Source organism: Acomys minous (genome assembly GCF_964271855.1).
Source record: "Acomys minous genome assembly, chromosome: 20".
In the NCBI taxonomy this organism is placed as follows: Eukaryota; Metazoa; Chordata; class Mammalia; order Rodentia; family Muridae; genus Acomys; species Acomys minous.
This window is the reverse complement of record NC_140502.1, coordinates 23,212,221-23,231,374: the sequence shown is the minus strand read 5'-3', so window position 1 is coordinate 23,231,374 and position 19,154 is coordinate 23,212,221. Positions and strand designations below refer to the sequence as shown.

The following is a 19,154-nucleotide window of genomic DNA, read 5'->3' as shown; positions in this document are numbered from 1 at the left end:
GGGGCGGGGCCAGCCGGGGCATCACGCCCACCATGCTGTCTCTGGTCACGCCTCGTTATTATACACTTAGGCTCTGAGATGGTGGTACTCGCCCCCCCCAGAGCCTCCTCCCAACAAGCAAGAGGTGTGTGTGTGTGTCGGGGGGAGTGAGTCTGTACTTGTGTGACCCTCGGTGACCACAAGGGACAGCGTGGTTTTCGGCGACACCCCATTTCTTTTTCTTTTCTTTCTTCCTTTCTTCTTCTTCTTCTTCTTTTTTTTTTTTTAGTTTTTGGAGACAGGGTTTCTCTGTGTAGCCTTGGCTGTCCTGGACTCGCTTTGTAGACCAGGCTGGCCTCGAACTCACAGCGATCCGCCTGCCTCTGCCTCCCGAGTGCTGGGATGAAAAGCGAGCGCCACCACCGCCCAGCCCCTGTTTCGTTTCTTACGTTGCAAGAACGGGTGGTGTGTGGAGATAACTGGTGCTGTTATTCGTCTTCCATGGGGTGTTGCTGTGAGGGGGCCCCCCAGCCTGTGTGATAGGGTGCGAGTGTGAGGCATGCGTGAGGTAAGCTGTAGTGGCGCGTGGGACTGTCGGACCGGAATGGTTTGTGACTGTGTGACATTTACTGTGGCTCTTCCTGGGTCTTGTTGAGGCCGTGATGTATGTAGTGTGCAGCAATACAGGGTGTGCCACCTCCAGTGCCTGGGCGACTGTTGTGACATTTCAAGTGTGTAAGAATGTGTGATTGAGCCGGGGCGGTGGTGGCGCACACTTTTAATCTCAGCACTTGGGAGGCAGAGGCAGGTGCATCGCTGTGAGTTCGAGGCCAGCCTGGTCTACAGAGTGAGTCCAGGACAGCCAAGGCTACACAGAGAGACCCTGTCTCAAAAAACCAAAATTAAAAAGAAAGAAAAAGAGTGTGATTGTAAACTTTGTGATGTATGAGTGTAGACGCTCTGTTGACACATTGGGAGTGTGTCACATTTGTGACTGTATGTGCCAACCGCGTTGGTGGTGGTGGTGGCTGTATCTGAGTGTGTCACAGTGTGTGATCCTGGGACACTGCTCAGGGGATGTCATGTGACACCCGCACCCACACACCCACACACACACATTGTGGTGGTGGCTGTATCTGAGTGTGTCACAGTGTGTGATCCTGGGACACTGCTCAGGGGACGTCATGTGACACCCGCACCCACACACCCACACGCATTGTGGTGGTGGCTGTATCTGAGTGTGTCACAATGTTTGACCCTGCAGGACAGGACATTTTACTCAGTATAGATGACTGCATGTGGTAGTGCAGTCAGTGGTGGCCTTAACTGAGTGTGTCACAGTGTGATCCTGCAGGGAGAGCGCTCACTATTTCCTTCTGGAACACTGTTCAGGTGGCTTCCTGTGACCTCCGTTGTGGCGGTGGCTGTATTTGAGTTTATCACAATGTATGACCCTGTATACTCTGTATGGGTGACGGCATGTGACACTGTTGCTGGCAGCTGTATCTGAGTGTGTTACAGTGAATGATGACCCTGCCAGGCCACATTCCAGAGGGTCTGACCCTGAGTGACCCCATAACGAAGGAGTGACACCGTGAGATTGTGCGTGTGGAGTGTGTGTGACGTTGCCAGCGGCCCCGTGTGTGTGTGTGTGTGTGTGTGTGTGTGTGTGTGTGTATGTGTGTGTGAGAGAGAGAGAGAGAGAGAGGCAGGGTGGGAGTGTGTGACGCTGCCTCGAGCGCTCGTGAGCGCGGCTGTGCATCGCACACACGCGTGGCCCGGTGTGTGACAGCGCGGGCGGCGGGGCGGCGTGCGGGAGGGGTCCCGGGGACGCGCGGAGAGGCTGCGGCGCGTGGGGGAGGCGCGGCGGCGGCGGCGGCGGCGGCGCATGCGGATCTGGCCGAGCGGCGGGCCGGCTGGGCCGAACAGAGCCGGGCCCGGCCGGGCAGCGGACGCCCGCAGGGAGGGCGGTGCTGCGCGGCGAGCATCGGGGACCGCAGCGGCGGCGGCGGGCGCCCAGGTGAGCGGCGGTGCGACGGCGGCCCCTCCCCAGCATCTCCCCACCTGGCCCAGCATCCTCCCCCGCACCCTGGCGGGCCTGAGCCGCCCCCCGAGTCTGTTTAGCCGGGTGGAGGTTTGAGGTCCAGTATGCAGGGAACCCCTCACCCCCACATAGCCTAGCCTCTGAGCCAGACGTGGTCCACCCCAAGGCCTTCTCCTTCCCAGGCCCCTCTCCTCCGCGCAGTGACTGGACCACAGGGGCAGACAGGCGCGGCTTTGGAAGGGTTAAAGCGCCCTACCGGCCTTTGCTGGAGCCCGCGGGACCCCTTTTCCTACCCACCCCCACCCCGCACCCCCAAAGGCCGGGAGCTGCAATCTGGGCCCAGGAAGAGCTCGCCAAGTCCTAAGCGCCGCCCCTGGCCCAGGTATCCTCCATTGGGAAAAGAGTTGTGACCACCCCATTAATAGGGAAGGAAATCAAAGCACAGAGAAACCGAGTTCAAGATACTAGGTTTCTACGCCGCCAGAATAAAGCACCGAACCCCTTTCTTTTTGACTCTTGAACAGTCCCCCCCCGCCCCCGCTTCCTAAGATGAGACCAATGAGGGAAAACTCAGAGCTGGCTGGCCATGTGTCTCAGCGGTGGGACACATGGCAGTTTGCTATGGATGTAATTCTAGACACTACGATGGGAAGAAAAGAATGAGAGAGACGTACTGAGGGCTAGCTCTGGACCAGACACCTCCCTCGTCTGCTGAGTGAGCAACTCATTCCATCTTCAGATGGCCTTAGCGTTTCCACAGATGATCCAGTCAAGACCAGAGAGGGGCAAGAGGTGGAGGCTTGACCGAGGTCACACGGGTAGTCGGAGGTAGCCACGTGGCCACTTACAGCTTTCTATGAAAGGAGAACAGTGTTTTTTTTTTAGGGTGCCCACCCAAAGGAATAATCTCCTCCACCCTTGGCCACAACTTAGCGTCTTATACTCTCCCGAGTTTGAGACTGCCTGAGTCTTAAAAGTGGGACTGAAGTTTGTACGTGGGGGCTTGTGTCGGAGACGTACTTAAAGATGTCACCGACCCCATATAATAGGTATTTATAATGTATCAGGCTTCTAGGAAGACAGTGTATCAGCCAGCTATTGCTACTGGAATGCTGTGTAACAAATCACCCCACCCAAGGCATTGTCTCAAAGCCCTAGGCACTCATTTAGCTGTGAAGTCAAGGGCTTAATACTTTAGGTTAGAGCGGATTGTTCGGTTCATCAGGCCTCAGCCGGCATACTCAAGTTTTAGGGGGTGTCATAGTGATATGGGGTCATTATTGGTCGCTGTAGCTGGTCGTAGCTGGACAGCGTATGGCCCCGGACATACTCTAGAGTTAGTTCAAGCAGTCACCAGTGTCTAAGGCTCAGAACTGGCCAACCAGTGTTTCCCACTCAACTCTGCGGGTCAAAGCAGGTCACATGTTAGAAGCCAGGGTCAGAGCCCAGCGGTGGTAGTGGTGGCGCACACCTTTAATCCCAGCACTGGGGAGGCAGAGGCAGGTGGATCGCTGTGAGTTCAAGGCCAGCCTGGTCTACAGAGTGAGTCCAGGCTAGCCAAGATTACACAGAGAAACCTTGTGTCAATAAACCAAAGAAGAAAAGGTTTATTCGTTATTCAGTAACAGTAATTAATGATTTATTACTTGTTATGTGAATCTGCTTGCTTGAGTTTGTGTGAACCATGTGTGTGCAGGGGCTCACAGAGGGCAGATCCCCTGGAACAGTTGTGAACCACCATGTGGGTGCTGGGAACTGAACCTGGGTCCCCTACAAAAGCAATAAGTGTTAACCACTAAGCTCTCTCCCTAGCTTTATTCTTTTCTCTTTCTTTCTCCCTTTTTCTTTCTTTCTTTTTTCTTTTTCTTTTTTTGATTTTTTTGAGAGAAGGTTTCTCTGTGTAGCCTGGGCTGTCCTGGACTCGCTTTGTAGACCAGGCTGGCCTCGAACTCACAGTGATCTGTCTTCCAGAGTGCTGGGATTACAGGCGTGTCCCGCCATGCCCAGCTACCTTATTTATTTTTAAAGACAGAGTCTCTCACTGAGCTCGGCCTCACTGGCTGGCTAGAGTGGCTGGCCAGTGAGCTCCCATGGTCCTCATGTCTCTGCAGTGTTCATTACTAGCTAGGATGACAGATGTAAACCACTGTGCCCCACTTTTCACATGGGTGCTGGGGATCTGAACTCAGGGACTCGTGTTTATACTGTAGGCATTTTACTGACAGTCCCTGATGATGATGATGATGATGACGATGATGATGATGACTGAGACCAGGTCTCACTATGATTGGCCTGAAATTTGCTATGTGGGTCAGGCTGGCCTCAAACTCACAGAGATCTGCTTGCATCTGTTTTCTGCATGGCTGGGATTAAAGGAGTGTGACATCATGCCTGGTCTGGTTGATTACTATTATTATTACTATTATTAGATAGTGTGTATGTGTGCGCGCGCGTGTGTGTATGTGTGTGTGTGCCTGTGTGTGCATGCATGTGTATGTATGTGTGTGTATCTATGTGTACACGCGCTCGTGTGTAGGTGCACATGTGTACAGGTGCCTTTGAAGGCTAGAGATCAGCCTTGGGTGTCATAGTTCAGGTGATGTACATCTTGCCTTTGAGGCAGGTCCTTTCCTTGGCCTGAAGCACACCGGTGAGGCCGGGCTGGAATGCATGGGCACTCATTGTAAGAAGTGGGTCCTCAGCTGGCCATGGTGGCGCACGCCTTTAATCCCAGCACTCCCAAGGCAGAGGCAGGTGGATCTCTGTGAGTTCGAGGCCAGCCTGGTCTACAAAGTGAGTCCAGGACAGCCAAGGCTTACACAGAGAAATTCTGTCTCAAAAAACGACGAGAGAGAGAGAGAGAGAGAGAGAGAGAGAGAGAGAGAGAGAGAGAGAGAGAAGTGGGTCCTCTGAGCTCAGTCCATTTTCTGGACTAACCTTTTTGTCCTCGGTTCCAGGCTCTGCCTTCCCCAATGGCACAAGTTCCAGGGGAAGTGGACAACATGGACGGCCCAGCAGCTTCCAACAACAACAACAACCCTGCAGCCCGCTGGGAGAGCCCTGATCGGGGCTGGGATCGCGAGGCTCCGGCAGCCTCCAACGCGGCCGCTTCACTCTTTGAGTGCTCTCGGATCAAGGCCTTAGCAGGTACCTGGAAAAGAGGTCTGGGAGGGCTGGCAGGACTCAGGGCGATGTGTGTGTGTGTGTGTGTGTGTGTGTGTGTGTGTGTGTGTGTGCGCCTCGGCGCAATCTTGATGGCCAGGGGTCCGCCTAGAGGGGTCGATCCCAGCACTTGAGTTCTTTGACCACTGAAATGAGACAGTTCTGTGTCTGAGGCGTCTGATGGGGTCACTGCGCCTATATGTGAACACTCCAAGCGTGGCCAGTGCTTCTTGAAGAATAACTTTAAATTCTACTTAGTTTTAATTTATTTTAATTGAATTGAGGGGATGGGACTTGGGACTGCTGGGCGAGGCAGTGGGGCTGCACAACTTTCTCTGTCTGTCTGTCTGTCTGTCTGTCTGTCTGTCTGTCTCCTCTCTCTCTCTCTCTCTCTCTCTCTCTCTCTCTGTCTCTCTCTCTCTCTGTTTTTGGTTCTTTGAGACAGGGTTTCTCTGTGTAGCCTTGGCTGTCCTGGACTCACTTTGTAGACCAGGCTGGCCTCGAACTCACAGCGATCCACCTGCCTCTGCCTCCCGAGTGCTAAAGGCATGGGCCACCACACTAGGCTCAGTCATATTTGTTTGCAATTAAGTCTGTGCACAGTGTGCATGCAGTACCGCAGGGACCAGAAGAGGGCGCTTGAACATCCTCATCTACTGTCATACACCTCTTCTTTTGAGGGAAAAGTGTTTCCTTGACCTTGGGATTTTAATTTTCCTGAGCTAGACTTGCAGCCAGAAGCCCTGGTAATCCTGCCTTTCTGGTCATCTCAGGGCTGAGGTTGCAGGCCTGCATGGGAGGCCTGGCTCCTTATGTGCGTGCTAGCACACAAACTCCGGTCCTAATGATCGTACAGTGAATGCTCTTACCCACTGAGCTGTCTCCCCAGCCACTGTTTCCTGTTGGTTTTCCAGTGTGTGTGTGTGTGTGTGTGTGTGTGTGTGTGTGTGTGTGTGTGTGCATGAGGTACAGGAGTAGCTGTGCTTTCCATGGCATACGTGACACGTGGGTGTCAGAGACGAACTCTGTGGACTCAGGTCTCCCCTTCCACTTCTTAACCTGGATTCCAGGGACTGAACACACGTCACCAGACTCGCTCAAGCAAGCATCTTTACCCACTGAGCCATGACACGAGCCGTGTTTGATTCTTGGTTTCATTCTTTTGTGTATACTCCCAGGCAGTTTCTTTTTCCTTGCTGTATAATATTCCACCATGTGGACATACCGCAGTCTATCTGCTCACCCGTTGTTGTGCTTTTGAGTTGTTTCAGGTCGGGACTGTTACAGATGGTGATTCCGGCAGCTTCTAGCACAGTTTTGGGCGGGGCATACACATTTCTGGGTGGCCAGTCCACACTGCTGGGAGTGAACGTGTGGAATCACATAGTGTGTGCGTTACCTGCTTTTGTGTTGCTGTGACCACAACATCCAATACAGGCACCTTAGGAGCACCCACACTTTTCACAGTTTTAGTTCAGAGTGGGTAGGGAAACCGCGGTGGAGTGTGTGGCAGGGGATTGTTACGTCTTGGTAGACCAGAAATAGAGAAGAGGTAAACAGGGGATAGTAACCTTCCACTCTACCCGTAATGGCCTATTTCCACCAGCCCTCAAAAGAGGATGACTACCAAAAACAAAACAACACACACACACACAGAAACACGAGTGCGTGCACACACACACGCCCACACATGCACATACACATGCCAAACAAACAAAACAACCACACACACCAAACAAAACACACGCACCCATGCGCGCCCCCCCATGACAAACAAACAAAACAACCACACACACACAGACACACACACCAAACAAAACACACGTGCGCACACATACACACACACACAAAAAAAAAAAAAGGAAGAAAGGAAGGAGAGGGAAAAAAAGAAAAAAGAAAAACACTAACTGGGACCAAGTGTTCAAAAAAATTCAGAGACATTTCAGAGTCGAGTCACATTGTTGTGTGTCTGATTTAGTGGAAATGGCCCCCTTGCGGTTTTTTGTTTGCTTTTTGCTTTCTTTTTAAAAATCATTTTCCATTCCCATCAGGACTATGTGAAAGACTAGGCTTTTTTCTTTTTTTAGGCTATCTTTCCAGCTTCTTTTTTTTAAATATTTATTTATTATTATGTATACCGTGCTCTGCCTGCATGTACACCTACAGGCCAGAAGAGGGTGCCAGATCTCACTGTGGATGGCTGTGAGCCACCATGTGGTTGCTGGGAATTGAACTCAGGACCTTTGGAAGTGCAGCCAGTGCTCTTAACCTCTGAGCCGTCTCTCCAGCCTTAGGTGCACATTTTAATCCCAGCACATATCTATTTGGATTTATTTGTACACAGAGATCTGCCTCCCAAATGAGGGCCTGACTTATAAACATGAATTCCCATGCATCAAATTCAGTCCCTTGTGCATGTGTGCGTGCATGGATGTGTGTGTACATGTGCGTGTGTGCGTGCATTGTACATGCACGGATGTCCGTGTGTGCATGCATTGTGCATGTGTACATGTGGGCATGTGTACATGTATGTGTGCATGTATGTGTGTACGTGCATATATTGTGCATGTGTACATGTGTGTACATGTATCTGGGTGCGTGTGCGTGCATGGATGTGTGTATGCATGTGCGTGTGTGCATGTGTGCCTGCCTGCTTGTGTGGGGGGGGGCAGCAAATACTTTCTGACTGTACTCCTTCCCAACCCTTCAACGTAGAAGATTTGAAGCCTGGAGGCGTAAGAGCCAGAGAGATGCTACAGGCACGGGGTGGGCTCACAAGAGTTGTCCAACTGTTAATATCCTATTTAAGAAAGCTTCCAGGGCCAGGTATGATGGCTCACGCCTTTAATCCCAGCACACAGGAGGCAGAGGCAGGTGGATCGCTGTGAGCTCGAAGCCAGCCTGGGTCTACAAAGCAAGTCCAGGACAGCAAAGGCTACAAAGAGAAACCTGGTCTTGAAACCCCACCCACCCAGAAAAAAAGAAGGAAAGAGAGAAAGAAAAAGAAAAAGAAGGTCCAAAGCTTGCCTAAGCAAAATTAGTTCAAATTCAATGTGTACAACTTATTGTGACTGTTTCTAAATAAAAAATAAAAGGAAGGTGGGAATATCTCTCAGTGGTAGAGCCCCTGCCTAGAATCCCCCAGTGAGGGGCTGGGGGTGTGGCTCAGTGGTAGAGCCCCTGCCTAGAATCCCCCAGTGAGGGGCTGGGGTGTGGCTCAGTGGTAGAGCCGCTGCCTAGCATCCCCCAGTGAGGGGCTGGGGCGTGGCTCAGTGGTAGAGCCCCTGCCTAGAATCCCCCAGTGAGGGGCTGGGAGCGTGGCTCAGTGGTAGAGCCCCTGCCTAGAATCCCCCAGTGAGGGGCTGGGGTGTGGCTCAGTGGTAGAACCCCTGCCTAGAATCCCCCAGTGAGGGGCTGGGGTGTGGCTCAGTGGTAGAGCCCCTGCCTAGCATCCCCCAGTGAGGGGCTGGGGCGTGGCTCAGTGGTAGAGCCCCTGCCTAGAATCCCCCAGTGAGGGGCTGGAGGCGTGGCTCAGTGGTAGAGCCCCTGCCTAGAATCCCCCAGTGAGGGGCTGGGGGCGTGGCTCAGTGGTAGAGCCCCTGCCTAGAATCCCCCAGTGAGGGGCTGGGGTGTGGCTCAGTGGTAGAGCCCCTGCCTAGAATCCCCCAGTGAGGGGCTGGAGGTGTGGCTCAGTGGTAGAGCCCCTGCCTAGAATCCCCCAGTGAGGGGCTGGGGGTGTGGCTCAGTGGTAGAGCCCCTGCCTAGAATCCCCCAGTGAGGGGCTGGGGGTGTGGCTCAGTGGTAGAGCCCCTGCCTAGAATTCCCCAGTGACGGGTTGAAGGCGTGGCTCAGTGGTAGAGCCCCTGCCTAGAATCCCCTAGTGAGGGGCTAGGGGTGTGGCTCAGTGATAGAGCCCCTGCCTAGGATCTCCCAGTGAGGGGCTGGGGGTGTGGCTCAGTGGTAGAGCCCCTGCCTAGAATCCCCCAGTGAGGGGCTGGGGGTGTGGCTCAGTGGTAGAGCCCCTGCCTAGAATCCCCCAGTGAAGGGCTTGGGTGTGGCTCAGTGGTAGAGCCCCTGCCTAGAATCCCCCAGTGAAGGGCTTGGGTGTGGCTCAGTGGTAGAGCCCCTGCCTAGAATCCCACACCAGACTTCATTTTATTGTTTCTTAACCGATGAGAAACTTAACATTGTGACCACTGTGATTTGGGGATGTCACTGTATGTGCTAAGCTGCTGTAACAACTAGAGCCAACTGCACATGGCGGAAAGGGTTCTGAAGCTTGCTCTTCCCTTCTGGAACGTTCTGTGGTGAGCAGCCCTTGCCAGGAAGACCCCAACAAGGCACTCAGTGAATTTCTTTCTGTCATGTGCTCTGTGGCCCATGGCTTTGTACCTTGTAGGAGTTGGGAGTTGGGAAAGGAATAGAAACTAAGATGTAGCCAGTCGTGGTGGCGCAGGCCTTTAATCCCAGCACTCAGGAGGCAGAGGCAGGTGGGTCGCTGTGAGTTCGAGGCCAGCCTGGTCTACAAAGCGAGTCCAGGACAGCAAAAGCTAACACAGAGAGACCCTGTTTCAACCACCTTGCTCCCAAAAAACCCAAGGTGTAATTCTCTTTCTCTGTTTCTCTCTCTGTCTCTCTCTGTCTCTCTCTCTTCTCTCTCTGTCTCTCTGTCTCTCTCTCTGTCTCTGTCTCTGTCTCTGTCTCTCTCTCTCTCACTTTTAGTTATAAAACACAGATCCAGGCCGGGCGTGGTGGCGCACGCCTTTAATCCCAGCACTCAGGAGGCAGAGGCAGGCAGATCGCTGTGAGTTCGAGGCCAGCCTGGTCTACAAAGCGTGTCTAGGACAGCCAAGGCTACACAGAGAGACCCTGTCTCAAAAAAACAAACAAAACAAGAATAACAACAAAAAAACAACAACAACAACAACAAAAAAACACAGATCCACCAAAAGTTAAAAAGATGGAACAGACAGAAAGTGATCAATAGTTGCATTTCCTTCTTTCTTTTTAAAGATTTACTTATTTACCATGGATAGTGCTCTGCCTGTATGTACCCCTGCAGGCCAGAAGAGAACATCAGGTCAAATTATAGATGGTTGTGAGCCACCATGTGGTTGCTGGGAATTGAACTCAGGATCTTGGAAGAGTAGTCAGTGCCCTTAACCTCTGAGCCATCTCTCCAGCCCCATTATCTGCATTTCTAGAGCAGAGAGCACTTGGAAAGCAAGGCAGGAGGATTCAAAGGGCAGCCTGGGCCTTACAGTGAGACCCTGTCTCAGAAAACCAAATACTACAGGGCTGGAGAGATGTGGTTAAGGGCACTGACTGTGCCTCCAGAGGTCCTGAGTTCAATTCCTGGCAGTCACATGGTGTCTCACAACCATCTATAGTGTGATCTGGTGCCCTCTTCTGTCCTGGAGATGTACATGCAGGCAGAACACTGTATACATAATAAATAAATAAATATTTTTTTAAATAAATAAATCTTTTTAAAAAAGAAAATTCCAGAAATAATAATTACATCATAAAATACATTTCAGTGTATCATATTATTTTCCTATTCTACTTAGTGACTTCATTTATTTTATTTATTTTTGTTTGCTTGGTTTGAAACAGAGTATCTCTATCCCTGGCTGTCCTGGAACTCACTTTGTATACCAGGCTGGCCTTGAACTCATAGAATCCTGCCTGCCTCTGCCATGCTGAGCGCTGGGATGACAGGCGTGTGCCATCACACCCAGCTTTTGTTTGTTTGTTTTGAGACTGGCCATGTAGCCTTGGCTGTCCTGGAACTCACTCTGTAGAACAGGCTGGCCTCGAACTCACAGAGATCCGTCTGTGTCTGCTCCTCACTGCTGGGATTAAAGGTGTGTGCCAGCACAGCCAGGCCACTGTGTGTTTTGTCTTGTGTTGTGTTGGAGTGGCGGATTGAGGCTGGGACTGTCCTACACAGCCGACTCTGGCCTTGAACTTGTGAACTTCTGATCCATCTTTCCCTGCATCCTGAGTTCTGGTACAGCCTGGAAATTCAAACTTTCAAACTTTTCAGTTTTAAGCTGGCCATGCTGGTCTGGAGAGACTGAGGCAGGCAGGGGGATGGTGAGTTCAAGGTCAGCCCGTCCTATGACGTAAGAACCAATGTCAATAAACTAATAAATCAGTAAATATAAGACACTTGAAGCGTATCTCACATTAGGAGACGCTACAGAGAGATGGCTCAGTGGTCAGGCTTGAGGTGTAACCCTGACTTCAAATCCCATGTGGTGGAGGGAAAGGGCTGAGTCGCACAGATTATCTTCTGACCTTTCCGTATGCAGGATCTATCCATCTGTGATGTGTGCATGCGTGCGTGCGTGCGTGTGTGTGTATGTGTGGGTGTGTGTGCGCGCGCGCGCGCGCGTGCGCGCGTGCGTGCGCTGTGATTCTGAGCTCATGTTTCCCTCCCTCCTGATAAAAGGAGGAAGAAGGGACGGAGGGAAGGAGAGACAAGGAAAGGGTGGAGAAATGCTCAGTGGGTAATGGTGCTTGCCTCCAAGCCACACGGCCTGTGTTTGGTTCCCCAGACCCCACGGAAAATATTTAAAGTGGGGAGGGAAGCGCATGCCTGTAATCCCAGCACTCACGGGGGCAGTGGCAGTCAGACTGATGTGAGTTCAAGGCCAGCCTGGTCTACAAAGTGAGTCCAGGACACAGAGAAAGCGTGTCTCAAAAAACCAAAAACCAAACCAAACCCAAAACCAAACCAACCAACCAATCATGCAAAAAGTAAGGAGGGAGATAGCTAGCTAGAATCACACCACACACACACAAGCACACACACGCACGCGCGCGCGTGCGCACACACACACACACACACACACACGCACACACGCCCACAGCCCCCACATACACACACATGCACATACCCACCCACACACACATTTACACACCACACACACATGCACACAACCCACACACACATGCACACATGTACCCACCACACACACATGCACACAACCCACACACACATGCACACATGTACCCACCACACACACATGCACACACACACCCGTGCACACCCCCACACCCCACACACATGCACACACCACACACATGTACCCACTACACACACATGCACACAACCCACACACACATGCACACACATGCGCGCGCATGCACACTCCACACGCGCACACGCGCGCGCACACACACACACACACACACACACACACACACACAGAGGCATCACAGATGGATACATCCTTAAAGATTTCTCTGAGAGCAAGCAAAGTGTAAAATGGACTTTCTCCCTCTGCTCATCCAGGCTCTTGGGAGCTGTGTCTGGGCAGGGGTGGCTTTGGACATGCCTGTCTCCAGGGGCTGCACAGTGTCCCCTGTGCTCCCTCCTCCACCTCCCACAGCAGTCAGGAGACACTTTATTCCTTCTTCTTCACATGGACCAGGCAAGCACGCTACCCCTGAGCTAGGTCTCCGCCCATGGGCATCTGATCCTTACCCCCAAGCAAGCCCTCAATTCATCTCCTGCCCCTGGCTCTGACAGCTTCTGCCTTGGTCCAGCCTCAGCCTCGCTCGCTCTCCTAGGTCCCTTCCCCAGTCTCACTGAGCCTCTGACCTTCTTTTTTTTTTTTTTTGGTCTCTTTTTGAGACAGGGTCTCTCTGTGTAGTCCTGGCTGTCCTGAACTCGCTTTGTAGACCAGGCTGGCCTCGAACTCACAGTGATCCACCTGCCTCTGCCTCCTGAGTGCAGGGATTAAAGGCGTGCACCACCACGCCTGGCTTGAGCCTCTGACCTTCTTGCCCTCTCCATTATAGGGCCAATGAAAGCCCTAAACTGTGGCTCTCTTCTTGACTCCCCTCATCCTTAACTCTCAGCCCCGTTCCCCCAGTGCCCGTGTGTGTGTAAGGGCTTCACTTACTAATCAGAGCTCTATGCCACTATGATGCCCATCAAGTATTGCGTGGATGAGCTGGGTGTGGTGGCACGTGCCTTTAATCCCGGGAGGCAGGGGCAGGTGGACCTCTGTGAGTTCGAGGCCTCCCTGGTCTACAGAGCTAGTTCAGGACAGTCAAGGCTACACGGAGAAATCCTATCTTGAAAAAAACCCAACAACAACAAACCAACCAACCAACCAACCAAATGCATGCATGAATGAATGAAGTCAGTCAGGACAGCAAGCTAGGAAGGTTTCCCGTGGGAATATGGTATCTTGGGAAAAGTGTAGAACACAGGTTATGGCATCACTAGGCACATAGCGGTATGGGAGGCGTCCAGGCAGGAGGAGGTACCCGGGGCAAATCTTGGGCCAGTAAACGATCGATCGGAGGGTGATGGCGGGTGATGGCGGGCGATGGAGGGACGCCCGAAGCAGATGAGGAACTCCTGGCAAGGCTGGGCTCCTCAGTCTCTGTTTTCTTCCAGACGAGCGGGAGGCTGTGCAGAAGAAAACCTTCACCAAGTGGGTGAATTCGCACCTCGCCCGCGTGGGCTGCCACATCGGGGACCTGTACGCAGACCTTCGGGATGGCTTCGTGCTCACCCGGCTCCTGGAAGTGCTGTCGGGCGAGCAGCTGGTGAGCGGGTCTTTCTTGATAGCTGGCGGGGAGTAAGGGCTGGATTCTAATCAGGGTCCTGGCTGAGGGAGAGGTAGAGCCCCAGTTGTGTGCAAGAGACCCCCTTATTCAGCCAGGCGGTGGTGGCGCATGCCTTTAATCTCAGCACTCGGGAGGCAGAGGCAGTTGGATCTCTGTGAGTTCGAGGCCAGCCTGGTCTACAAAGCGAATCCAGGACAGCCAAGGCTAACACAGAGAGACTCTGTCTCGAAAAACCAAAAAAAAAAAAAAAAAAAAAAAAAAAGAGACCCCCCTTATTCAGTTTGGTGGGGGCGGGGCCCAGTTGAAGGGGGGGTCTCTTTTAGAGGGGGTAGAGTCCCGTTGGAGAGGTGGAGCTTTTTGAAAGAGGTGGGGCTAATGCGGGGGTTGGGGGGAAGGGCGTGTCTGTTGGAGGGGGCGGGGCTCTAGAGGGATGCTCTGTTGGGGGGCTAGGGAGGGGTGGAGCTGGCAGTGCGGAGGTGTCAAGGGGCGTCTCTGTCAAGCAGGAAGAACTTAAGAGATAGAGAATTAATGAGCTGATGGAGGGGCGTAGGGGGTGCAGCCGTGAGGCAGTCTAGGTCGGTAGGGTGAGATCTAGGTCACGGGTGTCTGAGGACAGAGGCAGCTAATGAGTGCTGTGTGAGTTTGTCTTGTTGTTTGGGCCGGGGCTGTGATTTTTGGGTCTGATGGACCACATCTCAAACAGTGGGATTAGGATGGGCAGCAAGTCACTGAGGGACGTTAAAACCCGGAACTCCCCTTGACGTGAGGGGCACAGCAGTGTAGGAACAAAGCCATGGGCAGGAGCTGCGCTACCAAAATAAATAAATAAATAAATAGGAACAAAGCCATGGGCAGGAGCTGCGCTACCAAAAAATAAATAAATAAATAAATAAAAAATAAAAATAAAAAAAAATAAAAAAAAGAAAGAAAGAAAAAAGAAAAGAAAGGGTCCTATAGTAGGGCACCAGGGGAGGCGAGGGGCTTCACGATGAGGGGTGTTAGCCAGGTCAAGAGCTTGAGTAAATCCTGAAGGGATGTTCACTTGAAAGTACTAGCCCTGGGCTGAAGAGATGGCTCAGTCGTTAAGAGCACTGGCTGCGCTTCCAGAGGATCCTGAGTTCAATTCCCAGCAACCCACATGGTAGCTCACAACCCTCTGTGGTGGGATCTGGCGCCCTCTTCTGGCCTGCAGGAGCATATGCAGGCAGAGCACTGTATACATAATAATAAATAAATTTTTTAAAAAAAGAAAAGAAAATGCTCTGGAGTCAGATTTTATAAATAAATAAATAAAAAAGAAAGAAAGAAAAATGAAAGTACTAGCCGTGAAAAGAAACAAGGGCTTGTGGAGGGAGGGAAAGCATGAGACCGCATCTTACCCCTGCAGAGTCCGGGCTAGCTTGGAACTCACTCTCTGGCCTTGAGCCCAAGGAGAAAGAGGCCAGAGTCTGGGGTGAGATTGAAGGGGCGTGGCCTTGGCCGTGAGCGAGGCAGAGCCAGGTCCTCCATCACCCAATGCCCCTGCTGCCCTAGCCGAGGCCCACCCGCGGCCGCATGCGGATCCACTCCCTGGAGAACGTGGACAAGGCCCTGCAGTTCCTGAAGGAGCAGCGTGTGCACCTGGAGAACGTGGGGTCACACGACATCGTGGATGGGAACCATCGGCTGACTCTGGGGCTGGTCTGGACCGTCATCCTTCGCTTCCAGGTGACTGTCCCCTGCCCCCCGCCCCCCCCCGCGCCCTCCCCCCCCCGGCGCCCCCTCCCCCCGCTCCCCTGCCCCCCCACGCCTCTTCACCCCCCCCCACTCCCCATGACCTCTGCACCCAACCCCCCGCTGCCCACTGCGGGGAGTGGGGTTTAGGGGTGCGCCCCCACCTACTTACTCACTTGCTCCTCTCCCAAATTTTCCTCGCACGTAACCAGGTTGTGGGGATGAAAACAATGACAAAATATAATCGCGGTAGCGCTCACTGCCGTAACCATACCGACAGTTTACACTTCCGTACTCTGTGCTAAACGTCGGCATTTAGTACGCACAGAACCTCTTAAATTAGGTAGCGTTAATTAGCTCACTTTACCAATGAGGAAACTGGTGGGTTTTAAAAATTGCATTTTACGTGTTTGTGCATGCCAGAGCGAGTGTGGAGGTCAAAGGACAGAGCTGAGCTCCTAACCCTAACCCTAACCCTAACGTCCTCCCGCTACATGGGTTTTGAGAATTGAACTCAGCAGCCCAAGGCTTTTTTTTCTTCCCCCCTTCCCGAGACAGGGTCTCTCTGTGTAGCCCTGGCTGTCCTGGAACTCACTCTGTAGACCAGGCTGGCCTCGAACTCACAGAGATCCGCCTGCCTCTGCCTCCCGAGGGCTGGGATTAAAAGTGAGTGGCCCAACTGGTAGGCTTTTTTTCTTGGCAGGGGGTCGGGGTGCGCGGGGTGTTGAGACAGGTTCCCACTATGTAGCCTAGGCTGGCCTCAGATTCTCTGTGATCTAAGCCTTCATCTCTGCACGCAGCTTGGCGGGTTTAACATGCTCAGTTGTGTGCGGCTGTGCCCTACTACGGAAATGAGCAGACAGACTTCCTGCTTTTATAGACCTCACACTGGGATAAGGACCACTGGCAATAAACACAAACATGGCTACAGCAGGCATGCAGGGGGAAAAGGAGCCTCCTTAGGCAGAGGAAACTACTCCCCTCACCGCTACAAGATGATCTGCCTGTATAAGGTCCTGCGTGGGGGAGGCACAGGGCTGAAGAGAATTTTGTTTTTTTGTTTTTTTTTTTTTGTTTTTTTTTTTTTTTGGTTTTTCGAGACAGGGTCTCTCTGTGTAGCCTGGGCTGTCCTGGACTCACTTTGTAGACCAGGCTGGCCTCGAACTCACAGCGATCCGCCTGCCTCTGCCTCCCGAGTGCTGGGATTAAAGGCGTGCACCACCACGCCCGGCAGAGAATTTTGTTTTTTTAAAGCTTTACAGAGGACAAACAAAAGCTAGGCAGGAAAGAAGATTATTTTCAAGCAGCTAAGGGATATAAAGTGTCATGGTAGTGTTACTGAGATTTGGTCAGCTGATGGCTGGGTTGCACACACAAACCGAGGGTGTGCCCTGTAAGACTCAGCAGTAAAGCACCTGCCTAGCAACCCTAGGAGAGACATGGAGGATGCAAAGACATTGAGATTGTGGCGCACACCTTTAATCCTAGCACTCGGGAGGCAGAGGCAGGTGGATCTCTGTGAGTTCGAGGCCAGCCTGGTCTACAAAGCGAGTCCAGGACAGCCAGGGCTCTGTGTAACAGAGAAACCCTGTCTGGAAAAACCAAACCAAACCAAATCCAAAAATCCAACAAACAAACAAACAAAAAAAGAATACTTGGGTTAGTGACCTGGGGGAGGAGGAAGAGAGAGGAGATGATCTCAGGAGGATTAGCTGAGCTAAGAAGTCGGCAATAATACAGGGGTTTTGTTGCTGTTGTTGTTGAGACACATGTCACTTGTTGCTAAGGTGGCCTTGAACTCTCCAGGTAGCTGAGGATGACCTTGAACCCCTGATCCTTCTTGCCTGCCTCCCAGGTGCTGAGATTACCGACGTGTGCCACCGTGCCAGTTTAGAGATTTAAAAAAATTTTTTTGAGATTAAAAAAAATTTTTTTTACTTGTATTTTATGTGCATTGGTGTTTGGCCTACATGCATGTCTGTGTGAGGGCGTCAGATCTTGGAGTTAGAAACAGTGGTGAGCTGCTATGTGGGTGCTGGGAATTGAACCCGGGTCCTTTGTAAGAGCAGTCAGTGCTCTTAACCACTGAACCATCTCTCCAGCCCTGGAGATTTCGGTTTTGTGTTTTTGTTGTTGTTGTTGTTGTTTTGTTTTGTTTTGTTTTGTTTAAAGTCAAGGGCAGATGCATAATCAAATCTAGAAAGATCCTCTGGATTGGAAGGAGAGGGCACTTAACCAGCTTCATCTACAGTGTTATGAAAGGAGGGGTTGAGGGGACAGCCAGATCAGGACCAGGGTAGGGATATGGGAAGAGAAGGAATATAGGTTAAAGAACAAAACAAAACAAAACAAAACAAAACAGGGGGCTGGAGAGATGGCTCAGAGGTTAAGAGCACTGGCTGCTCTTCCAAAGGTCCTGAGTTCAATTCCCAGCCAGCCACATGGTGGCTCACAAGCATCTATAATGAGATCTGGTGCCCCCTTCTGGTATGTGGGTGTATGTGCAGGCAAAGCACTATATACATAATAAATGACTCTTAAAAAAAGCAACAGCAACCCAGATCTAACCAATGGACAGGACAGTCTCCACAGTTGAGTGGAGAGTGGGGACTGACTTTCATACGAACTTGGGTACACCATATTTGACCACGTCCCTTTGATGGGGAGACATAGTGGCACTCAGAGGAAGGACAGCAGGCTACCAAGAAGAGACTTGATAACCTATGAGCATATACAGGGGGAAGAGGTCCCCCTCAGTCGCAATCATAGGGGAGGGGAGTAAGGGGAAAATGGGAGGGAGGGAGGAATGGGAGGATACAAGGGATGGGATAACCATTGAGATGTAATAGGAATGAATTAAATAAAAAAAGATATAAAAAAAACCCAGCAACAACAAAAAGCAAAACAACAACAACAACAACAAAACAAAAACAAAGAAACAAACAAAGGCTACACAGAGAGACCCTGTCTTGAAAAACAACAACAACAAAGAAGGGATTTAGGAAAAACAGGAAGTGGGTGGCCTTAGATTTACTCCTTCTATTCTACGTGTATGAATTCTTGGCCTGTGTGCATGTGTGCGCGCCACATACATGCCTCGTGCTCTTGGGGGTCAGAAGGGGGGCACTGAATCTCCTAAAAGTGGAATGACAGGTAGTTGTGAGCCACCACGTGCGTGTGGGGAATCGAACCCAGGATTTCTGCAAGAGCAACAAGTTCTCCTGACAGCTGAGCCTTCTCTCCACACCTATTATATTTTTCCTTTAATTTATGTGTCTCTGTGTGGGTAGGTGCATGTAAATGAGCGTGAGAGACAAGAGGTGACAGGTCCCGACGGAGCCGGAGTCACGGGCAGCCGTGAGCTACCGGAAATGCGAGCTATGACCTGAACTTGAGTGCTGAGTAACAACAGTCTGCACTCTTTTGGTTGTTTTGTTTTTCGAGACAGGGTCTCTCTGTGTAGCCTTGGCTGTCCTGGACTCACTTTGTAGACCAGGCTGGCCTCGAACTCACAGCGAACCGCCTGCCTCTGCCTCCCGAGTGCTGGGATTAAAGGCGTGCGCCACCACCGCCCGGCTTCAGTCTGCACTCTGAACTGCTGAGGCATCCTTCCAGGCTCACTCAAAGCCAGTTCTTGAGCCTAGGATCTAGTCATCAAATACCC

The 19,154-nt window shown here is 51.8% G+C and overlaps 1 protein-coding gene across 1 annotated transcript in view; it reads left to right on the top strand.

The window, feature by feature from the left end:
* Positions 1-1,864: 1,864 nt before the first annotated feature.
* SPTBN4 (spectrin beta, non-erythrocytic 4) overlaps positions 1,865-19,154 on the top strand; it is a 104,026-nt gene continuing 86,736 nt past the window's right edge. Inside the window, exons 1-4 of the mRNA XM_084770505.1 lie at positions 1,865-1,999; positions 4,981-5,170; positions 13,605-13,756; positions 15,311-15,484. Coding sequence (XP_084626631.1) covers positions 1,868-1,999; positions 4,981-5,170; positions 13,605-13,756; positions 15,311-15,484 — 648 coding nt within the window. The 5' untranslated portion in view covers positions 1,865-1,867. The remainder of the gene's footprint in view (positions 2,000-4,980; positions 5,171-13,604; positions 13,757-15,310; positions 15,485-19,154) is intronic.